General features: G+C 37.7%; 1 protein-coding gene across 2 annotated transcripts in view; it reads left to right on the plus strand.

Moving 5' to 3' along the window:
- Positions 1-24,351, plus strand: part of VWA8 (von Willebrand factor A domain containing 8) — a 358,377-nt gene that overhangs the window by 240,733 nt on the left and 93,293 nt on the right. For both annotated transcript variants that reach the window (XM_049647001.1, XM_049647002.1), the window contains exons 30-36: positions 3,904-4,014; positions 4,932-4,996; positions 5,427-5,552; positions 6,691-6,800; positions 7,631-7,785; positions 12,366-12,561; positions 22,112-22,193. In XM_049647001.1, coding sequence (XP_049502958.1) covers positions 3,904-4,014; positions 4,932-4,996; positions 5,427-5,552; positions 6,691-6,800; positions 7,631-7,785; positions 12,366-12,561; positions 22,112-22,193 — 845 coding nt within the window. The remainder of the gene's footprint in view (positions 1-3,903; positions 4,015-4,931; positions 4,997-5,426; positions 5,553-6,690; positions 6,801-7,630; positions 7,786-12,365; positions 12,562-22,111; positions 22,194-24,351) is intronic.

Consider the following 24,351-nt stretch of genomic DNA (forward strand, 5'->3'; position numbering starts at 1 on the left):
CTCCTGCAAGCAGAGTTTATAAATATCCACATATTGCTTATAAAAGTTTGTATCCATCACATGTAATAAGGGTTTTGCTTTATAGGTTCTTTTTTTTTTTTTTTTTTTTTTTTTTTTTTTTTTTTTTTTTTTTTTTTAGTTTATTTATTTTGAGAGAGACAGAGAGAGAGAGAGAGAGAGAGACCATGAGCATGAGCAGGGGAGGGGCAGAAAGAGAATTCCAAGCAGTCCCTGCACTGTCAGTGCAGAGCCCAATGTGGGGTTTGCACTCACAAACTGAGATCATGACCTGAGCCAAAACCAAAAGAGGGATGCTTAACCGACTGAGCCACCCAAGCACCCCTTGTGTTATAGGTTTCTAATAAAATATCAGTGGCATTAAATTGAATTCTACAATGAGAAGAATCTGTCATAAAAAAAACACATGCTATCTTGATGATTTTTAATTCAGCAAGTCAATTGAGTAAGAATTTAAATTCGGAGTATTTATTCAAACAATCCTGCCAAATTTTCAGCTGTCAAATTAACTTCCAATTTTACATATACCAATTCTTGGAAAGTACTAGATTTTTAGATTCTTAGCAAGTATTTTATTTTCTCAGAAGATCCGATTATTTGGCAACATTGCCGATTAATACTCTGTTCAGTGTAATACTCTGTTCAGCATTTTACAACTGTCGTGGCCAGACTGTCAACTTCCATGGCCAGCACTTTGTCTCCTGACATTCTGACTTGTCCCTTTGACCACAGCCTGAACAGTTTTCTAGAAAGCTACCTCAGCACCCTGAGAAGGCATGCCTAGCTTATAGGAATACTCCCACTGTACCCTCTGAACTGCCTCTTCTTTTCCCAAAGAGGGTATCGTAGCCATCATATTAAAACCCTGTTAGGAGGTAAGACCTCTTTAATTTCAAATGAACAGCATGCGTCTGTAAAATTGGACAAATGATAAATAATTCTAATCAAATAACAAATGTGTGCACTGCCATCAGTTCCTCCTTCCCCATCCTGCCCTCACTGAGAGCAGAGCTAAAATATTGCAGAGAATCACTGCCATTAATTCCACTATCCCTTGTCTAAAGCTTGCTATGGATGCATTTCCCTGGTTAAAGAAGTTGTTCAAAGCTTCCTCGCTAAAATAAAATCTTAAGTGAGGAAAGGGAAACTTGGCCATGCCTAAAAATAAAGACCCTCCACCCTTCCCCCTCTCCTGCCATGAGATTACTTATTACATCTGTACGAAGTTTAGAATTTCAGACTTTAGGATATTGAGGTCATCCAGAGGTTACTTTTCTCCCAGTCAGATACAAACATAATAAAATTGCTCACTTCTTCTCCCTGCCCCCCTTAAAGGAGCACCAAAGCCACAGTTACATGTACTCGTGTGTGACGCAAAATTCTATTTTTAAACTCAGAATATATCATTAGTCATTTACAGAAGGAAACCATTAACATCCAAAAGGATGGACCAACAGAACTCCTTCATGTTGCCAATTGTTTCTAAAACTAATTCTAAGTCCAACGATGGCTGCAAATACATATATGCTTTCTTTCGTTCAGAAAGGCACAGGTTTTCAATTTGCTTATGCCAAGTTATGAGTATATAAGTATTAGACCCTAAAAAGGAAGAAAAATGCAAAACCATACTTATTTTTCTGCTTAATCGTATCTGTTTAATCATCTGCTTATTCTTCTGCTTAATTATATTTTGGAATCAAACATTATTTTTAGAACCTTCTTTTGCTTAGAAAAGTTAATATTATCCCAAACTGCTAAAGTGCTAAGAATTCATGTTAATGTTGTTCATATTTATCACACAAGAAAGAGTTTCTCCTTTAAAAAAATACTTTCTCAAAAAAAAGATTTAATCTAGAATGGAATAAGACTGTCACTTTTTAATTTGTTAATTAATACATTTTCTTAAGTAACTTTAAGGTACTTTAAGGTACTGCCATCCTTTTCAAACTTTCAAAGGCCAGAAATAATACCTCTCGTATGAAATGATTTTAAAAAGAATATCTGTAACACACGTCCTGAATGGAAAATTGCCTGTCATACCAATGATGCATTCTAAGAGTGATGTTTGTGGAGAAGTTTAAACTCTGTCAACATGTTTAATAGAATTTTTTAACAGCCAGGATTCAGTGAAGGAAACTGCACGGTACAAATACTACTTTAATTTTTGAGCACTTCAGTACAATTAGCTGGTAAAATACACTTGAAACCGCACTATGAGATCCCAGGTTAGTGGATGAATCATCAATCTTTCTGCCTTTCTTTTTATTTCTTTTTTTTAACTTTAATATAATTTATTGTCAAGTTGGCTAACATACAGTGTATACAGTGTGCTCTTGGTTTTGGGGGTAGATTCTCATAATTCATCGCTTATATACAACACCCAGTGCTCATCCCAAGTGCCCTCCTCAATGCCCATCATCAATCTTTTTGCCTTTCTTTTTATTTCTAACTGTACCACATAAGAGAGGGCAAGGGTCATGGTTAATTCATTATTGTGTTCTCCTTTGTGCTTTAAATATAAGCTACTCAGTAAATACTAAGATACAAGCCAACAAACATTTTTTATTTTGTCTCCTATATTTCACAAACTATACAGTAATTCTTTGGGTGCTTTATGACTTCATTTTCCCCAAAGAAAGTTTTTGAAATGAAAAGTTCCTAAGGGTTAGGATAGCTGGAGAAGCCCCAAATTTAAAACAAAACAAAACAAAAACTTTCTAGAAAAAGACCATTGCATAACAATGAGGCCTGACAAACAGCTTGTACGTGCCTTTTTGCGAACCTTTTTGGGGCTCTCGGAGTTTTTTTATTTTTGTTTTATTTTAGAAAAAGAGTGTGTGTGAGTGGGGGAGAGAGCAGAGGGGGAGAGAGAGAAAGAAAGAGAGGGAGGGAGGGAGAAAGAATGAATCCCAAGCAGGCTCCATGGTCAGTGGTTCAGCATGAGTCCAACATGGGGCTCAATCCCAAGACCCTGGGATCATGACCAAGAGTCAGACGCTCAACCAACTGAGCAACCCAGGTGCCCTGCAAACCTTTTTGTCTAATCTTCAAACATGTTTAAATTTTAACTTAAAAAAAAAGCCAAGCTAATAGCATCTCTTTAAAATATTTAATCTTTTCTGGCTTTCTCAATTTTAAGTTCTTATTCATGTATTTCTGTTCATTGATTGTAATGCTTGAGATTTACTTAAATTTTTTTTCTTGAAAAAACACTGCTAATTACTGGGAGATTATTACTTCATTTGCAAAACTGTGATTAATACCGCTGGAGAGAAATCTCTTGTTTGTACATTATTACAGCACCAACTGTGAGTTTTGAAATGAAGACACATTCATTATGAATTAAGTTCTTGAGATCCTGATATTTTCTTGCTAACCCATCTATTTATCATGTACACATTTTCTGAAGTAAGTCTGGATTTGTGAAAAGCATGAGTGAGATTTAGTTATGCACAATGTAAGACAATTTTCAACAAAACACTCTTGACATGTAAGTTTTGATAGTAAATGGACTTTAAAAAATATCAATCCTCTTAATTTCAAGTATATAATAAAACAGAACCATGGTTAAAATAGCCTGTGTATAGAAGGGGATGGTTTTAAGATAAAATCTTCAAAGAGACTCCCTCTGCATTACATAATTGAAATATTTTCACAAAACCATCTACTACCTTAAATTGTGTATTAAGGAAAACCATTTAGTATCTTTATGTTGTCTCTTAAGTATTTCAATATTGTCATCTTCCTTTCGGTTTACCACTATATGTTTTATTCCCAGGTTGTCAAGAAGCTGCTGCTTAAAAAAAAAAAAAAAAAAAAAAAAAAAAAAAAAAAAAAAAAAAAAAAAGAACATCTTGAGCTTTTTACTGTTCTCTTTATTTCCAGAGTAATGTCATCCTCTTGTTAGACACCACTAGCCGAGCCCTTCGACGTCTCATCCTCCCTTCCGAAGAGGTTACACCTAAGAAATCTTCCTGGTGGAACAAGGAGGAAGCTGTAAGGAATACCCAACTTGTCCAGCAAGTTGCCAAGGACTTCTGTAGTTTTCTACCTTAAAGATGCATGCATGCCCATTCTTCTCAGGGCCTTTTATTTACAGCACAAGAGAATTCTCTTGTTGTGCGCTTGTAGATTTTAACGCAATATGAAAAGACACTGATACACATATAACTAACACCAATAGCTTTTTTTTGTATACATCATACTCACATGAAGACTTGTCAGGACTGAGCTATAATAATGATAGAGCTTCGTGGGCTTCTTGAGGGTGATATTCATGACAAATTCCTAATCATGCAGTCACTGAACTGTTTTTGAGTTAATATGTTTATGTTTTGGATTTATATGATAAACTGACAAGTATGACACTCGAGTGCACCTACTAGATGAATAAACATTTGAACTTATTAACTAAATTAAACTAGTAAATAAGTTTCAGGCCAACCCAAGAGAATTTATTCTGCCATTCAGAGAAAGGTAATGGATATAAAATACGACTTACCTTCTTCCCTGCAATACATAAGTCTTAAAAGACCATGGAAAAAAAAAAGAGAGAGATGTTTTAAATGCCGTAAATACATCCAAATCTACAAAAAGCAGTATTTCCTTTATGTCTATATTATCGTATAAATTCCACAGTTACTCGCCAGATAGCATATTTATCTCTAACCAGTATTTGGCATTATTTTTTAAACTTTTATCCTAAAAGATGTTTTAGCACATAGTTCACAATAAATTTTGAATTATATTTAAATCCACATCACCGTAAGAGCCTTGGAGTAAATAAAGAGGCGGCTTCTCACAGGATTACATGTTTTACATGTTGGAGAACTTTATTTAAGGGAAAGCAACTAAGGAGACATGACTGCATCTCACACATTTAATGTGAATATTTTGTTTGGTTTTGTCTTTAGGAAACTTATAAAATGTGTAAAGAATTTTCGCACAAAAACTGGCTAGTATTCTACAAAGAAAATGGGTGAGTGCTTTGCTATAGAAGATTTAAACTGGGATCCTTAGTTTGCCCATTCTGTTTCCTCATTTAATTATACTTGCTTATTATAAAACCAATATAACCACATTACAAATATGCTATTGTAAAAGCAACTCATCCCACATTCCGAGAACATTTAAATCCAGACCTAAGAAAAGACAGTGCTCTTAATTTCAAAGTACCACCACTGCCAGCTTGGTGGTTATCAGCATCCATTATTTCTTCTTATGCATACCTCTACAGAGTTTAGAGTTTTATAGATCTGTTTTCTCAATTAACATTTCTCTTTATTATTATTTAGTCTTGAAAACATTCTCTTTAGGGTTGCATGAAGTATCATGAAATGACTGTGCCATCGTTACTCAATTGTTACCCTCATCATTTCCTTTCAGATAGTTTTCTTCTCCTCTTTCAGGAACAGCCTGACTGTGCTGGATGTTCTCGAAGGGCGAACACACACCATCTCACTTCCCATCGACCTCAAGACAGTCTTCCTTGTAGCCGAGGACAAGTGGCTTCTGGTGGAGAGTAGAACACACCAGTGGGTGGATTTACGTAGCGTCTCATAGAGCATTTACCCAGCATCCTTACTGTTCTGTCTTCCAGTCTGTCTTTTCACAGTTTCTGAATTTGGCATCTCTATAGGTGAAAGAAAAAGGGGAGGGAAAAAATGAAAACCAATTAAATATCACTTCACGGAGTAATCATGAAAGTGTTTCAGAGAATGACATTGAAATGAACAGTAGAAACATAATGACTTTTATGTCTGATCCATATTTCTTTGGATTTTTCCTATTAGTACATTGAGAATCCACTGTATTCTTACCAAACCAGAGATGCTTCAAAATAGATTTTTATTTTATCCTCTCTTCAGAGGATCATAGTCTCTGCCCTAGAGCTGTTGCCTTTTTGGAACTTCACAGAATTCACCCCTTAGAAGTTTCTTCTTCATTCTATCTTGATTGCTCTTAGTTATGTTCGTGTTTGTGTTGCCTGCCACCATTGGACTATATACACTTCTTGATGAAAGGGCCATTATATGCACTTGACATATATAGGGTGCACAGTAAATTTTAAGTCCTCCTCCCTCACACATTACCTCTACTGGCTAAATACAGACTCTTCCCCTCGGGTCACAAGCAGAAGTAGCCTGCTGCAAAAGATTTCTGCCTATTTATACATCCCTATTTTAGAAATCTTAAAAATAAGTAGATCAAGGGGATTGCAGTGGTTACAATGGTTAGGGCTTCTGTCCCTCAGCTGGTCAGAAATCAGAGACCAGGCTCCCACTTGACTGACTGACTGATGAAACAGTCATATCAATAGCGGGTCCCATGATACAGGGGTGGGGGTAGTTTCTCATTAGAATTGCTTTATTTATTTATTTATTTTATTATTATTATTATTATTATTATTATTTTTGCAGCCCTTCCTCTTACAGGAAGTGTTAGATTTTGGTTCATATTTATTAGTGCATTGTTATTATGCGCTGCTCCTTATACACAGTGTTGAGAAGTTATTTGTTAATTCATGAGGTAACTCAGAAACTACAAATTTTACTCTGAATATAAAAAAGAAGCCTTGGGGGAAAGGGGTAGAATTCTGATTTTTCATAGCCTGGACTCACAATTATTAAAAAAGAAGAACTTTTTTCACTTAGATGTTTTGTTTGTTTGCAGGAAATATCTTTTAACTAAGCCTGCACACATCGAATCTGAGGACAGCGGGGTTTGCCAGTTGTACGCATTGAAAGAGGAGCTGCCTAGCACAGGATTTGGAGTCATACAAGGTAAATCCCATGTTCTTTGTGTTTATGACCGTATGGGTACGTGCTTACAGTCCCCTAGAATCCTTTTAGAGCAGTAACATCAACATATGTTAAGTTCATACTAAAAGGGAAAGCTTAGTAACTACTTAGAAATAGTAAATGAGAATCTACTCTTTTTTTAAGTTCTGTCATTGATTTTTCTAACTGAGAAATCAGAATTTTTATATACATTCAGGTGCCAAGTCTAATAGTCTTTTAGGGTAGCATCTTTTCTTTTTTTACACAGACCATCAGATGTCTACTTAATTCATCACAGTTTTGGGGGGTGAATAGTACTTATGGAAAAAAATCTAAAACATACCATTACCAGCACTGGTTGGGGCAGTTTCACATCATTTCTGCAGGGTGCTATTAGTGATAATATGCACCGCTAATAAATTTTTTTAATGTTTATTTTATTTATTTATTTTTTTTTAATATATGAAATTTATTGTCAAATTGGTTTCCATACAACACCCAGTGCTCACCCCAAAAGATGCCCTCTTCAATACCATCACCTACCCTCCCCTCCCTCCCACCCCCATCAACCGTCAGTTTGTTCTCAGTTTTTAAGAGTCTCTTAAGCGCTAATAAAATTTTGAATTCAGTAAATACTTGCATTCACTTAGAGAAGATGCCTTGACTGTAAAAACGGAGTTTTCTCAAACAAAAGGCCGTGAATATAATTAAACTGTTTTCTCTTTTTTAACTTGTGCTTTTCTATTTGAGTTGGCAAGAATGAAATCTTGCAAAAATTAATTCCTGGAGCATTGTAGGGGCATATGGTATCTAATGTTTCTCTGCCACTGCAGAAACAGATTTCAGCATACCTCATAAAATTTCAAGTGATCAACTATCATCTGAAAATCTAAGTTCAGCAGTGGGACAAAAGATTGCCTCTCCTAACCGAATTCTCTCAGATGAGACTAGTTATGCTACGGTTGTTGTTGGTTTCCCAGATCTCATGGTAAGCACCAATATTTTCAATTATTCAATAGATGTTTTTTTTCTCCTTGGTTTAGCCTCTAATCTATAAGGCTAGTTGAGGAGTGATTAAAAATGTAATGATATTCTGGTAAACATTTTAGATCAAGACTATATTCCAAATCAGTCATTAAAAAATGCATTCTACATAAAGAGTTTCATTGCTTTTTTAAAATTACCATTTATAGGGTAATGTAATTATATTGGTTTGTAAGGGAAAGCCCGTATTCTCCGTACATGGGAGTTCATGTGATACAGTTAACTGCTTAACCTACTGATGGTAATTTTATATCATATTGTCTTGTTGTGTGCTCGTGTAATCTGTCAAGAGGAACATTGGAAACTTAACAAAATAACGTGTCTTCCGGAATTTTTTAAAGTTAAATTTGTTGGGGTCTCATTACTGTCAATTAAATTTTTTCAACACTCACGAACATCTGTTCACCTTCCGCTGAGTTTTGCTCTGACTTATTGTGTCTTTGCAGCATCCAGATTATGGCGATAGTCTCAACTTAAATCTGCCTTAGATGGTCCCTCCTACCATTGTGTACTGTTATCTGTAAAGAAGGGACTATTTGTAATTGACTTCAGGTGAAGCTAGGTCCCATCTTCCTCTGATGGAAATGTGGGAAAATGAAATATAAAGGTGATTTAAGTCCATGTTGCCATCTAATAACCTTAGAGGTAGCTCCATGTGTTTTGATTAAACATTTAATTTTCATAATTTCCTTTGTAGCTTTTGTTTTTAAATAGAATCATTTAAAGATAAAAACATGGGCTCTGCACGATGGTACACCAATCTCACATAAGCTCAACTTTTTAATGTAATTAATGAATGTTGAGTACTTCAGGGTACAAGGCATTTGAAATCCAAAACCCAGTGGATAATATCTGGCTTAGGATTTTGCCATATGTCTTCCTAATTATCAAGAAGAAAGCATTTGCTATGGTATTATGTAACTGAAAATGAAACATGTTGGAATATAATATATACTGCAGCCTTGACTGAATGAGAGTTGTGTTTAGTATGCTTTCTTAATGAGTGCTGTCATCAATAGAGAAAATACTAGAGCTATTTTTCTGAAGGTGGAATCATTTAAAATACTGATCTTCCAATTGAAGAAACTAGTATAGAAATGTAATGTCACTATAAAGATTTAGAAAGTAAAAGTATTTTACACTGAGTATAAGACACCATTTGTATTAACCTTATAGGAATCCTTTATAGCCTGTAGGACTAGTAACCTTGTTAAATTAAAAGCTCTATCCCCACTTCTCCCTCTCCTCTCTCTCTCTGCCCCTCCCCCCACTCAGGTCCTCTCTCTCCGTCTCTCGAAATAAATAAATAAACATTAAAAAAAGCTCTATCTCCCCCTACTTAATATGGCACACAACATACAGGAGGTGTTCAGTGAATATTTGTTAAATGAAAGACTAGGGTCAGTTAAGGAGCCTTTCAACATTTTATGGTAACAATCATACCTTTTAGGACCTAACACAAAAGTCAGGCATTGCACTATTCTAAAACCTTTCATGCATGATAATTAATTTTTAAAATAATTTTACAAGGTTTTATAGATGAAGAAACAAACAGAGAAGATATATCTCCTGGGCCACACAAATTATGAGTGAGGGAGCTGGGATTTGAGGTCAAGTGTGACTGACCCTCAAATCTGTATCCTTTCTCTTGTATCACAGTGCCTTCCTGCTTTTATGTGAATTTCTTTTAATCCTTCATAAAGCTATCAATAAGGGGGTATGTCACCTCTCATTAACTTTTTATAGCATTATCAGAGGTACCTAAATTATTATAAGCTTATTATCACTTTCCTAACTTAATGCCACATAGCCACAAAAACCTATAGCAAACATCATCCTCAATAGTGAAACACTAAAAGCATTCCTTTTCACATCAAGAATAACACCAGGATACCCATTATCGCCACTTCTATTAAACATTGTACTGAGAATCTTAGACATAATCCATAACAAAATTTTTGATCAATTGAATTTCATCAAAATTTAAAGTTTTAGCTCTGTGAAAGACACTGTTAAGAGAATGAAAAGATAAGGCTGGGAAAAACTATTGGCAAATCACATTTCCAACAAAGGACTTGTATCTAGAACATATAAAGATTTCTTAAAACTCAAGAGCAAGTTGGAGCACCTGGTGGCTCAGTCGGTTAAGTGTCTGACTTCAGTTCAGGTCATGATCAGTTCAGTTCATGAGTTCAAGCCCCGCATTGGGCTCTGTGCTGACACTCAGAGGCTGCAGACTGCTTCAGATTCTATGTCTCCCTCTCTCTCTGACCCTTTCCCGCTCGTTCTCTCTCTCTCTCTCTCTCTCTCTCTCTCTCTCTCTCTCTCAAAACAAAACACCTCTAGAGCAAGAAAACAAATATTCCAATATAGAAAACAGGCAAATAGTGGCCCAGTGTGAGGTATCAGAGGTTAGAGACTGAGCAGGTGAGGACATCCGTGATGGGGGAGGGTGTCGTCACTCGTGATGGGAATTCACTCCAGGCAGGATGCAGACGGTGCCCATGAAGATGTAGAAGTAACATGGTGTAGGTGCCCAAGTAAAGCAAGGAGGGCATCCTTTCATGAGCGTAGCCCAGTGTGGACTGTCAGGACCAAGGAGAGTAAGGAGGGCATTTTCCCAGGAGGGAAGGTTAGTAATGGGATGGGATATGACTCACATACAGTAGAAGTGAGCAAGAAAGTAAATATATTAAAGATAATGAAATCTAGTTTCTCATTAGAAGGGGGTTACAGATAAAGAAAGGAAAAAAACTAAAATGAATCTCATAGTTGTTGAATTGGAATTGGATTTATTTGTGTGAACTTACAGTTTTCAATATATTTAGATAGATATAGAAATAACTTTGGAGGTAAATGTGAAAAAAAAAAAAGGGCAAAAGACTTAAACAGAGACTTTACCTAAGAGGATACAGAGATTAAGTACATGAAAAGATGTTCACCATCATTAGTCATTTAGGAAATGCAAATTAAAGTCATGATGTGAGGGACACCTTAACTGACGCAGTCAGTTAAGCATCCGACTTTGACTCAGGTCATGATCTCACAGTTCATGAGTTCAAGCCCTGCATTGAGCTCTGTGCTGACAGCTCAGAGCCTGGAGCCTGCTTCAGATTCTGTGTCTTCCCCTCTCTCTGCCTCTCCCTCACTCACACTCTGTCTCTCTCGCCTTCAAAAATAAATATGAATTTTTTATTGACAATAAATTATAATAAAAAAATTAAAAATAAAAAAAATTTTTAGATCATGATGAGATACTATACACGCCTTTGGAATGGCTAAAATAAAAAAAAAATACTGACAGTAACAAGTGCTGACAAGGATACAGAGCAAATGCAACTTTCATACATTTTTATGGAAAAGCAAGGACAAGTAATAATCAAGACGTTGCTGAAGAACCTACTAAATGTCAAGGTTTATTATAAAGCTTCAGTAACTAAGTGTGGTATTGGCGTGGGGGAAGAAAAATAAATAAGAGAGCAGAATGAAGTACCCAGCAACAGATGCATGCATATATAGAACTGTATTTTATGATAGCAATGTTAATCAGTGCCATTTAGTATCTGGTGGTATTTGGACAATTAGCTATCCATGTGAAAAAAGGATGAGTATGAATCCCTGCCTCATGCCATTCACAAAAATAAATCCCTAATGGGTTAAGGATTTAAATGTGAAAGACAAACTTTAAAATGTTTAGAGAATACATAGGAGAATGTCTATGATCTTGGAGTAGGAAAGGACAAATACATATTTGGTAAAAATTTGAAGTCAAGCAAGAGGGAAAAAATAACACAAAATTCCAGAAGAGTTATAAACATCTAGGGCAGACAGGAGATATGAATGGGATACAGCATTCAGGGACCTCAGAATGCTGGTAATGTCCTGTTCCTTATGCTAGAGAATGAGTGAACCAGATATTTGTTTCATTTATTTCAAGGTAAAATATATATATGTTTTATATTTCACATTTGCCTAAAAATTATAATTATTGGTGAAGCAGCTATTTTCTACACCAGAAGGTCAAGAAATAATTTGGTTTTCTTATACTTGTGAAATACAAGTTTACCACCGGTATCTGCTTAAAGGGCTGCATTGTAGCAGGTGTGGTGAATATAGTTTATAGTACCATAGCCCCTTGAACAACAAGAGGGGATTTAGGGTGCTGACCCCCTTCACACAATCACAACTCCACAAATATAACATCTGACTCCCCAAAACATAACTACTAATAGCCTACAGTTGACTGGAAGCCTTACTGATAACATAAATGATCAACACATATTTTGTATGTTATATACATTACATATGTGCAATAAAGTGAGTTAGAAAAAAGAAAATGTCATTAACAAAATCATAAGGAAGAGAAAATACACTTATTGCAATTAAAGAAAGAGAATCATAAGGAAGAGAAAATACACTTACTGTAATAAAAATCCACATGTAAGTGGACCTTCACAGTTCAAACCTGTGTTGTTCAAGCGTCAACTATGTTTCGGTACTTTAATCTTTTTTTTTTTCTTTCAGTCACCCAGTGAAGTCTATTCTTGGAAAAGGCCATCATCTCTTCATAAACCAAATGTCACTGACACAACATTCTATGGAGGAAAGAAAACAAGTGAAAGTCCAAAGCAGAGCAATTGTGTGACTCTTTTAGATACTAATCAGATAGTCAGGATTTTGCCCCCAGGAGAAGTCCCTCTAAAAGATATCTACCCAAAAGGTAAGAAACTTACCAATTCCTAATTTGCCAAAGTAGTAAACCTAGTTTTCTTTTGGTAGGGATATTTAACTTATCATTGTCATTCTGTATTTATAAATGTGGATAAGTCTACCAGGATCTAGCAGCTTAAAAAGTCCGAGGTGTGGGCTCATAAAGCTTTCAGTCAGTTTCTCGCAGTCTCTGATTGAAGCCACTGCTGTTAGAACTCTTTTTCCTTTGCTTTATAATCTGAACAATAACTTAACTTAGAAGATGTTTTCAAAGGGACTTTTAAAAATTCTTAGACTACTAGGCATAGAAAATGGGGCCCGACTTATGATGAAAGACCAGGGACTCATGCAGACTGATTCACTTAGTAGTTCTCTCAAAGTCGTCTTATATTTATTACCGCAAGATATATGCCAGGTCCTGTGCCACTTTTCCTCATATACATTTATTTAATCTTCAAATCCCCATTCTGTCATCAGTGTACTCTCTAGCTTATATGCAGGGAAGCTGACAAAGGAAGGCAAGATGGTGTGCCAAGGGCCACACCACCGGTGGCTGGTAGAGCCCAGATCTGCACTAAGGTCTTCCTGTCCCAAGTCTAGAGCTACTTTTGCTGGACCACATAGGCTTTCATCATAATGGATAATTACGAAAATGTTTGATCATTGAGCCACAGATTATTATTTGCATCGTAGTGGTAGTAATATGTTGTCCTGTGTTTACATTCATTATATCACCGTGAACTTAAGAACTATAATGCTACATGTATTATAATCTATTACTGGGTTTGGAAGTCCTGGTTATATGATAATATTTAGAATTCACTTCTTCCAAATAAATCACCATTTCCTCAAAATGTTTTTTACGGTAGAAGAGGCAGGTGAAGAAAGTGACAGTCTCAGTACAGTGCCATGGTAGGAATACTCACAAGGTGATCTATGAAAGGGGAGGCTTACAGTCCAGACTGGTGATGATGAGCTGACCCTTGAAAGGATAAATGGGATTGAATCAAATGAAGGAATTGTTTCAGGAACAGGGAATCCTATGTGAAAGGTACAGAGCCATGAAGGCATCCCAGGAAATACAAGAAATTCTATACCAGAATTTAGTGTTATCTCCAACTACCCAGAAACCTGGGAGTCAGCCTTGATACTTCTTCTTCATCTTCCTCTCTATCTAATCCAATCACAAATCATCATGTCCTTTTAATACAGCCTGACTACTGTATTTTGTATCTACCCACTTGACTAGAGTTCTATTACCAACATCCAAATCACTGCCATCTTGCACCAGAATATTGCAACAGCCTCTTGAGAGTTTCCTCTTCCAACTCTTTCCGCATCCTACCCATTCTCCACACATCAGACAGAGTGATATTTTTAAAGTATGCATTTGTTCTTATTAAGTTTCAGATTATACAGAGTAACATTCACCCTTTTTTGTATATAGTTCTGTGAGTTTGACAAACACATACGGTTGTGTAACCATCACCTTAACTGAACAGAGGACAGTTCCATCTTTCCAGAACTGCCCCCCCCCCCCAGTGCTTCTTTGTGGTCAGCCTGTCTACCTACTCCCTAACCCCTGACTGATCTGTTTCTGTCCTTATGGATTTGCCTTTTCCAGAATGTCATATAAATGGAATCATATAGTATATGGTCTTTCAAGTCTGGCTTCTTTTACCCAATATCATGTACTTGAGAATCGTTTATATTGTTTTGTGTACCGGTAGTTCATTTTATTGCCAAATAGTAATCTGTTGTGTATATGTGCATGCTTTGTTCATGCTTTGTTGGTAGATAGTTGGATCATTTCCGCTTTTTGACAATAATGAATAAGCCTACTCTGAACATTTATGCACAGATCTCTAAGTGAACATCAGTCTTTGCTTCACTTGGGTAAATATGTAGGAATGGCATTTTTACATTATATGATAAAACTGCCAACCTGTGTTCCAAAGTGGCAATCATTTCGCATTCCTACCAGCAATGAATGAGAGTTCTAGTTGTGCCTCCTCACCAGTTCTTGGTGTCGTCAGTCTTTCCGGCAGGTGTGTAGCAATAGCTCATGACGATTTTAATTTGTATTTTCCCTAGTGCCTAATGATGTTGAGCATCTTGTCACGTGTACCTTCTTTAGTGAAAGGTCTGACTGTTTGCCCTCAGGTTATTTGGTGTTTTTGTTTGTTTGTTTGTTTTAGGAGTTTTGTGTGTTCCTTATATATTCTGGATACAAGTCCACTATCAGATATATTCTTTTCAAACATTTTCTGCCTTCTTGATGAAGGGAAAATCTTCCCTTCTTGAAATTTTATAGTTTTAGATGCTCCATTTTGAGATAATATTTTTTTAAATGGCACAAGGTGTGGATTGAGACTCATAGTTTTGTATGGAGATACTCACTGTTCCAGCATCATTTGCTGGAAAACCTGTCCTTCTCCATTGAATTGCAGCATTCAGACCTCTGCTGAAAATCAACTGACCACATATGTCTGGGTCTGTTTCTGTATTTTGTATTGTGTTCCATTGATCTCTGTATCTATCCCTTCACTAACAGCACATTCTTGGTTATTTCCTAGCTTTGTAGTTTATAATGAGTGTCAAAATCAGGTAGTATAGATCCTCTAACTGTTGGTAGGGATCAGTGGATAGAAAATTACTAAGAGGAAATCAGGGATAAGGAAACCTATGGGCTAAATTGACCTAACAGGATTCTTGCTGAAGTCAGGCCAGGGTGATCAGACCTTACCTGGGGGGAGTAGAGGATGAGGAACCTGATCACATATTGAGGCGGGGGAGAGGATTCTTGCTAAACTTACTTATTAGCAGGACTCTCACTGAAAGTGGACAAGACAGAGATGGACACAGAAGCCCAAAAGTCGGGGTCTGTTTGGGAAGAGGATCCAGAAGAGCCTGACTAGAGTTTGGTCAAAGGAGATAATCTTTGTCACCATCCATGTCAATAGCACTTTCATTTACTTTCACTGCTGCACATATTACAGTTTATTCATCTGGTCTTTGTTGATGCACAGTTAGGTTCTTTCCAATTTTTGCTGTTACAGATAGTGGGCAATGAATATTCTTATATCCCTCTCCTTGTATATATGCTGAGAGTCTGTCTATCTATCTATCTATCTATCTAAAAGTAGAATTATCAAATTGTTTCCCAGCGTTGTTCCAGCAACATAAAAGGGTTCCTGATGCCCCAACCTTATCCACTCTTTCATTTTTTAATATATGAAATTTATTGTCAAATTGGTTTCCATACAACACCCAGTGCTCATCCCAAAAGGTGCCCTCCTCAATACCCATCACCCACCCTCCCCTCCCTCCCACCCCCCATCAACCCTCAGTTTGTTCTCAGTTTTGAAGAGTCTCTTATGCTTTGGCTCTCTCCCACTCTAACCTCTTTTTTTTTTTTTTTTCCTTCCCCTCCCCCATGGGTTTCTGTTAAGTTTCTCAGGATCCACATAAGAGTGAAACCATATGGTATCTGTCTTTCTCTGTATGGCTTATTTCACTTAGCATCACACTCTCCAGTTCCATCCACGTTGCTACAAAAGGCCATATCTCATTCTTTCTCATTGCCACGTAGTATTCCATTGTGTATATAAACCACAATTTCTTTATCCATTCATCAGTTGATGGACATTTAGGCTCTTTCCATAATTTGGCTATTGTTGAGAGTGCTGCTATAAACATTGGGGTACAAGTGCCCCTATGCATCAGTACTCCTGTATCCCTTGGGTAAATTCCTAGCAGTGCTACTGCTGGGTCATAGCGTAGGTCTATTTTTAATTTTCTGAGGAACCTCCACACTGTTTTCCAGAGTGGCTGCACCAATTTGCATTCCCACCAACAGTGCAAGAGGGTTCCCGTTTCTCCACATCCTCTCCAGCATCTATAGTCTCCTGATTTGTTCATTTTGGCCACTCTGACTGGCGTGAGGTGGTATCTGAGTGTGGTTTTGATTTGTATTTCCCTGATAAGGAGCGACGTTGAACATCTTTTCATGTGCCTGTTGGCCATCCGGGTGTCTTCTTTAGAGAAGTGTCTATTCATGTTTTCTGCCCATTTCTTCACTGGGTTATTTGTTTTTCGGGTGTGGAGTTTGATGAGCTCTTTATAGATTTTGGATACTAGCCCTTTGTCCGATATGTCATTTGCAAATATCTTTTCCCATTCCGTTGGTTGCCTTTTAGTTTTGTTGGTTGTTTCCTTTGCTGTGCAGAAGCTTTTTATCTTCATAAGATCCCAGTAATTCACTTTTGCTTTTAATTCCCTTGCCTTTGGGGATGTGTCGAGTAAGAGATTGCTACGGCTGAGGTCAGAGAGGTCTTTTCCTGCTTTCTCCTCTACGGTTTTGATGGTTTCCTGTCTCACATTCAGGTCCTTTACCCATTTTGAGTTTATTTTTGTGAATGGTGTGAGAAAGTGGTCTAGTTTCAACCTTCTGCATGTTGCTGTCCAGTTCTCCCAGCACCATTTGTTAAAGAGACTGTCTTTTTTCCATTGGATGTTCTTTCCTGCTTTGTCAAAGATGAGTTGGCCATACGTTTGTGGGTCTAGTTCTGGGGTTTCTATTCTATTCCATTGGTCTATGTGTCTGTTTTTGTGCCAATACCATGCTGTCTTGATGATGACAGCTTTGTAGTAGAGGCTAAAGTCTGGGATTGTGATGCCTCCTGCTTTGGTCTTCTTCTTCAAAATTACTTTGGCTATTCGGGGCCTTTTGTGGTTCCATGTGAATTTTAGGATTGCTTGTTCTAGTTTCGAGAAGAATGCTGGTGCAATTTTGATTGGGATTGCATTGAATGTGTAGATAGCTTTGGGTAGTATTGACATTTTGACAATATTTATTCTTCCAATCCATGAGCAGAGAATGTCTTTCCATTTCTTTAAATCTTCTTCAATTACCTTCATAAGCTTTCTATAGTTTTCAGCATACAGATCTTTTACATCTTTGGTTAGATTTATTCCTAGGTATTTTATGTTTCTTGGTGCCAACCGTATCCACTCTTGTAGGCATCTGACCCCATTATTGTGGTTTCAGTTTATCTTTCCCTAATTTCTAGTAACTTGAAGAATCTTTTTACATGTTGCAATTTACTCTTCTGAGAATTGCTTGTTTATATCTTTTACCATTTTTCTCTTAGATGCCAGGAGTTTTATTTCCCCTCACTTGTTTAAGTAGAATTCCTTAAATATTCCAAACATATATAAAGTGCTTAGCATAGTGTCTAACACACAGGAGGAATTTTATAAATGTGGGCTGTTAAAACAAAAACAAAAACTAGGAGAATGACAAAAGGAGATACCAGGATGATAGTTGTGCACAGATCTAGGGATCAACCCATTCAGATGAGAACATATGAAAAAAGAATAAATATGTGACTAACAAGCATTATCATAAGGGATAAAAAGTAATGAAATTTTGTGAAATTTTAAGAAGCATATATCAAAACTATGAGATAATTATCATCCACAAGTTAGGAGAGGAGTAACTGATGTTAAAGTGTTCTAGTGCCTTACATTGTTCAGGAAGAAGGCAATGATACTAAGTTGATGTGTTGGTAAGTTAGGAATTGAGTATATAACTTCCAAAGTAGTAGTGAAAAGATTATAGCGTCAAAAATACTTTTGCTGGTTAAGAAGCAATCTTTGAGCTGATGCTGGTATAAAAAAATAGATAATTTTTTTTAAGTAAATAGAATCCAACCATCTATCTGATTAGCCAGGAACTAATGCATATCAGCCTTTTATTAAAGAAATCAATAGAAACCGTAAAGGCTACTCTCTTGGTGGCTTTTACAAAGATGGTATAGCTTTTGTTTAATGCAAACGAGGAGAGATTTACTGCTTTCTTCCAATCATTTTTCATCTAGGGAAATGTTAGCTGTTTTTGGTTTTTTTTGTTTTTTTATCACAGTTCTCGGCTCTTTAAGCACAAAATAATGACTCTGGATTGAAATTGATGCCCTGTGTTTTGAACTTTGAGTAAATTCAAAGATTTGGCATTGGCACGATTGCAGGGCACACATGACTCTTAATCTGTAAACACAGAAGTGCGTTAAACCTGGCAGTTAACAAATGTCCATCAAATTACATTGCTAGAAGGAGTGAATTTTTTAATATAATTTCATCTTCCCTCTGAATGTGTTCGTGGTTGTTTTGTCTGACAGCTTTTATACCTCCTCCTAACCTTGGCACTGTGCACATAAGCTGTCCCCACTGTTTGCGGGAACTATGCAGGAAGCACTGCAGCCGTGACTTCCCTTTAATCATTAGTGAACTCATCCTCGCGCGTAGCTTACACCTATCTTGGAAATCCACCTGGATTATAAATGTAATGGAAATTTACTGAGCCTCCGTCCTCTCTACAGCGTTGAAACATTTAAAACGGATTGACAAGGATTTGGCTAAGTTTGTAGGGAAGTCTGGCCACGATTTTCACTTCCTTAATTCAATCATGTATTCTAAGCTGATTCGTTTTCAAATCAGTAAACATCAACTCTGATCATTTTTCAAGCACTTACCATTACCACCGCTACCATTACCCTTAATATTGCTTTGATGTGCTTTATAACCATGAATTGCCTTTTCTGATACATGAAAATATTTTTTAGCACCAGGAGTAAAATTCTTGCTCTCTCCTTCTTGAAATAGACACAGTCATTATTGCATTTTCTCACCCTCTTTATGCCATGGAATTAATTTGCACAGTGAAAGAAAAAAACGATGTAGGGAAAAAAAAATATTTTAAAATAAGTTGACTTACTTTGTTTTCACAGGCCATCTAAAAGCATTGATGGCCATAGCTCAGCTTCATTCTGCTATGTATGAAAAAAGTTCCCATGAGTGACAAGTCAAAAATATAAGTCTGTTAACTAGACAGCTCTAGGCATCCCAACCTCTTCAGTAACTGGTCATTTTTGGCAAAGAACCTGGGTCCATAAATAATTCAACCTACTTCAGCTGGGTCTTAGCCGCAGGAACTGTCAAAAATGATAGATGGTGCAAAACTTTATCCGAGACGGACCTTCTATCCTAGGCAGCATTTCCAGTGCAGGCCTGTGTGACAGATGATAAGCATGCTTGTTTTCTGTAAATGGCCATCAGGGGACAGCCAATTGAGCTGGGTGGTCAGATTACCATAGTAACTCTCTTGTCTTACCCTCTGTTATCCCTGGACATTACCTCCATTTCCTCCTAAACCTCTGACCCCTGGCACTCCTTCTTGCCTTGCTCTGCAACTCATACCTGGCCCCAGGCCCATGAGTCTCACCCTGGAGTCTTTTCCAAGTCCCGAAAGGCCCTCGGTGGGTTGGATTCGGTCTGGTTTGGTTAAAAGGAACTTTCCTCATTGTGCTGTGGGCTCCTTGAATAAGGGAGGAATCAACCTCCTTCTTCTCTATCCTCAGTGCTTTGTATAGTATCTGGTGCAAAGTGAGCTTAACCATGTTTGTTGAATAAATAAGAGATATTTTGAGTTTTGAATTTTTCAGATGGTCTAACTCAGAAATCTTCAGCTAAAAACATGAAATAAAAATGCCAAGTTTTTAATTTTTTTGTAAACTACATTGGATAAATCCAGTGTGAACATCCTGGATATCTCATTCTAATCTGGAATTGTAATAAGATATAGACAACCGAAAAAATCTTTAAGAGTAAGGGTTCTGTAGAGGCGCCTGGGTGGCTCAGTCAGTTAAGCATCCAACTTCAGCTCAGGTCGTGATCTCCTGATTCATGAGTTTGAGCCCTGCGTCAGGCTCTGTACTGACAGCTCAGAGCCTGGAGCCTACTTCAGATCCTGTGTCTCCCTCTCTCTCTCTCTCTCCACCCCTCCTCAACTCGTGCTCTGTCCCTTTCTCTCTCTCAAAAATAAACATTAAAAAAAAAACTTTTTGGGGGGCGCCTGGGTGGCTCAGTCGGTTGAGTGTCCGACTTCGGCTCAGGTCATGATCTCGCGGTCTGTGAGTTCAAGCCCCGCATCGGGCTCTGTGCTGACAACTCAGAGCCTGGAGCCTGTTTCGGATCCTTTGTCTCCCTCTCTCTGACCCTCCCCCGTTCATGCTCTGTCTCTCTCTGTCTCAAAAATAAATACACGTTAAAAAAAAAAAAAATTAAAAAAAAAATTTTTTAAAGTATGGGTTCTGTGTAAGGGAGATATTTTTAAGAGACACTGATAGCCAATATTTTGTAAAACAATTTTAAATGTTGCCCTAGGGTCAGCCTAGGTAGGAGCTGTGTAGAGTGGACAGAGCAGAGACTTCAAAGCTGGAACGGCCTGGTTTGAAAGCCGCCTACATCACCCTCCAGCTATGTCGCCACAAGCAAGTCACATTATTACCATAATTCTGTAAGCCTCAGCTTCCTCATCTCTCGAGCAGGAATCATAAGTCTTTGTTGTCAGTATTAAAAATACTACCTGTAAAGACTAAGCAGAGTCTGGGGCACCTGGGTGGCTCATTAGGTGAAGCGCCGACTTTGGCTTAGGTCATAATCTCACAGTTGGTGAGTTTGAGCCCTGCTTCGGACTCTGTGCTGACAGCTCAGAGCCTGGAGCCTGGAGCCGGCTTCAGATTTTGTGTCTCCCTCTCTCTCTGCCCCTTCCCCACTCCCACACACTGTCTCTCTCTCTCTCTCTCTCTCTCTCTCTCTCTCTCTCTCAAGTATCAATGCACATTTAAAAAAAAAAAAAAGGGCTAAGCAGAGTTTCTGACACAGCAGTGGCAGCTAGGGATGATGGGTGGTGTAACTCAAGGCTTTGGAAAAGAAATCAGCAGGCCCCTGGAATCTCCTGGAAACACCTCCAGAACTGGAGATGGGAGCTCTGGCCCCTCTATGTCATTCCCCTCTTCTTCCCCCACCGTTTCATAGTTTCCGTGATCCAGAGCCCTCACCCCACTGGCCCATGCTCACCTCACCCTCTCCCGTCTTGCATGGCCCTCATCACTACAGGCACCGTGTGTTGAGCAACTGCTAATTAAGTGCTTTGCAATTACCCAATTCATCTGACCCCCCAAATAATGTTTATGATGCTCAGATGCTGTTGTTACCCCCATTTCACAAATGACAAAAGCAGTGAGATCATTAACTTGACCAGCCAAAAACGCAATTAGGACATATCAGAGCCAAGATTTTATACCAGGCCAGTCTGATTACAAAGTGGGTACTGATTCCACTACGTTATACTGTCATTGTGACTTCCCAGGAAGGAAAAACAGAATTCACGTGATGAAATAATTTCATATAAACTCTAAGTGCTGAAACTTTTCATCTTGGGAAGCTAGCAAAGACAATGAAAAGAACTTGGGTAATTTTCTGACAGTAAAGAATCATAGCCTAATATGCATGTATTTGACAATCTTTGTGTTTCCTTGACAAAAACATAACCTAGAGACTAGACTTGGCCCAGGACCTTGTCAGGTGGGTCTCAGAGTTTTGCCTGAGTGTACTGGTAACTTCATTCCACTTTTAGCAACATTCATGCTTTCTTTTGGTCTTATTTTGCTATCCTGCTGTAATTTAATACTCTGCTCAATGCTGTGACTTGTTTGCAGATGTTACCCCTCCACAAACAGCTGGTTATATGGAAATCACTGACCTTCAATCAAAGAAACTCCGATACATCCCTATTCCCAGGTAATTCACTTTCACCTTTGTCCTCCGTTTGTATGTCAAATAGAAAGTGAGCCAAGTCTTCCCAAGTGCTCTGAATAAATGTGTGCTTTTGCTTCCTTAAATAGCAAGCTCTTTTTTCCCCCCAGTTGCACTTGGCTTATGTCTTGCTGCTGTTCTGCATGGTTTACTGCTATTTTTATTTTCATTTGGGAAAAATGTCATATAGGTATAAGTCTAACAAACTTCAAGGCTTCATTTCTCTTTTTTGATCTGTCCTAATGATAAGTTTTTCTGTAACTGAAATAGCATTTTCAGTATTGCAGAAATCTTTGGGGTTCTTAAATGTTTTTAAGTTTTTATTTAATTCCAGTTAGTTAACCTACAGTGTAATATTAGTTTCGGGTATAGAATATACTGATTCAACAATTCCACATATCACCCGGTGCTCATCACAAATGCACTCCTTAATCCCCATCACCTATTTAACCCATCCACCCACCTACCCCCCACCTCTGGTAACCATCAATTTCTTCTCTACAGTTAAGAGTCTGTTTCTTGGTTCATCGCTCTGTCTTATTTTTTTCCCTTTGCTTGCTTGTTTTGTTTCTTAAATTGCACATGTGAGTGAAATCATATGGTATTTGTCTTTCTCTGACTGTCTTATTTTGCTTAGCATAATACTCTCTAGCTCCATCCACCGTATCTATTAACTTTACATATTAGTTTTTGGAGGCAAATGTGTTCAAAATGTCAAAGGAATTTAAACAGCATTTGTTTAATATTGTTTTTAAATGTGCTACTGTGCATCTGCGGTTGTGAAGGCTATGTAGTAGCTAAAGGCTTCCAGAGATTTAGAATGAAACTCATGATCATTCACTGCTCTTATTATTGTCCAATGATGGAAGCAAAGTATTCAAACCAGTTGGATGGACGATACAGAAGGAAAACAACGTGTTTGGTGTCTACCCTTGAGGAGCACAGGTGTCCTCTCCAGTAGCCCATCCCTTTCTGGATGCATCCATGCCTGATCTCCCTCTCTCAGCCTAACTGAGCCCCTGCTCTGGTCCACCTGGCCTAGATTCTTCCTTACATTGCCCCCCCGGGGCCAACTACTCCTTCTTCTAATTTTTTACTCTGCTTTGGCCTAGATTGACATCACATCCCCTACTAACATATACTTCCTGACAGGCAACTGAGACCTCACAACACAGGGGTGAAAGCCTCAGCTGAGATGCCAAGCAGAGGACCCCGGAGAGCCATCCAACAGGAGAGAAAGGCCAGCCACACCAAGGCTGTCAGTCATCCACGGCACCCGCAGGCCACCTTTGCACCCATTCCTCTAACCCCTAGAAGTAAATAGCTCAGCATGACAGTACACAGTAACTCAGAAGCACAGCTTTGTTTCTTAGGACCCTTACTCAAGGTCAATAAATATGAAGAATAAAAGCATTACTCAAAAAAATAGGTTTACTTGTTCCAACATATAGAAGTATGGCTTCTTAGAGCATCTCACCTTGTCAATTTCATGGAAAATGGCTTTTGGTCATTTGGGGAAATTCCTTACTCCATATGAATTATATGCTTATTAAAATATACTATTAGTTCAAGCAACAGAAGCAAAGAACAACTTTTTGCTTTTTACATTTCTAAAGCATTAATAATCTTTTCCAATATTTCTCTTAATTTCTCCCTCATTGGCCCTAGGCTTTATTTTGTTGTTTTTCCGTTTTAACTTTCTATGTGGACCATGTTCTACCTGCCATAGGAACAACATCTGGAAGAGCAGCTGTGTATATAGCCAGTGCCAACTGGTCACTGTAATGCATTCATTTAGAGCTGTACTGTCCACCGGAAATATAATGCAATGTCATTTTATGTTCCTTCCTAGCCATATTCAAAGAGGAAAAAGAAATCGGTGGAATTAACTTTAACTAAACATTTTATTAACCCAATGTATTTAAAATGTCATCATTTTGACACATATTCAATATAAAAGTTTTAATGAGATATTTTACATTCCTTTTTTCTTCTAAGTCTTTGAAATCAGTATTTATTTTACACTTTGGGAACATCTCAGTTTGGACTTGCCATATTTCAAGTGCCACGTGATTTAGAGTCTGTTCATTATCAGTATATCCTGAATTTCTCTTGAGATTAGCTATTGCCATTTTTGGCATAT

Source organism: Panthera uncia (assembly GCF_023721935.1).
Source record: "Panthera uncia isolate 11264 chromosome A1 unlocalized genomic scaffold, Puncia_PCG_1.0 HiC_scaffold_16, whole genome shotgun sequence".
Classification (NCBI taxonomy): domain Eukaryota; kingdom Metazoa; phylum Chordata; class Mammalia; order Carnivora; family Felidae; genus Panthera; species Panthera uncia.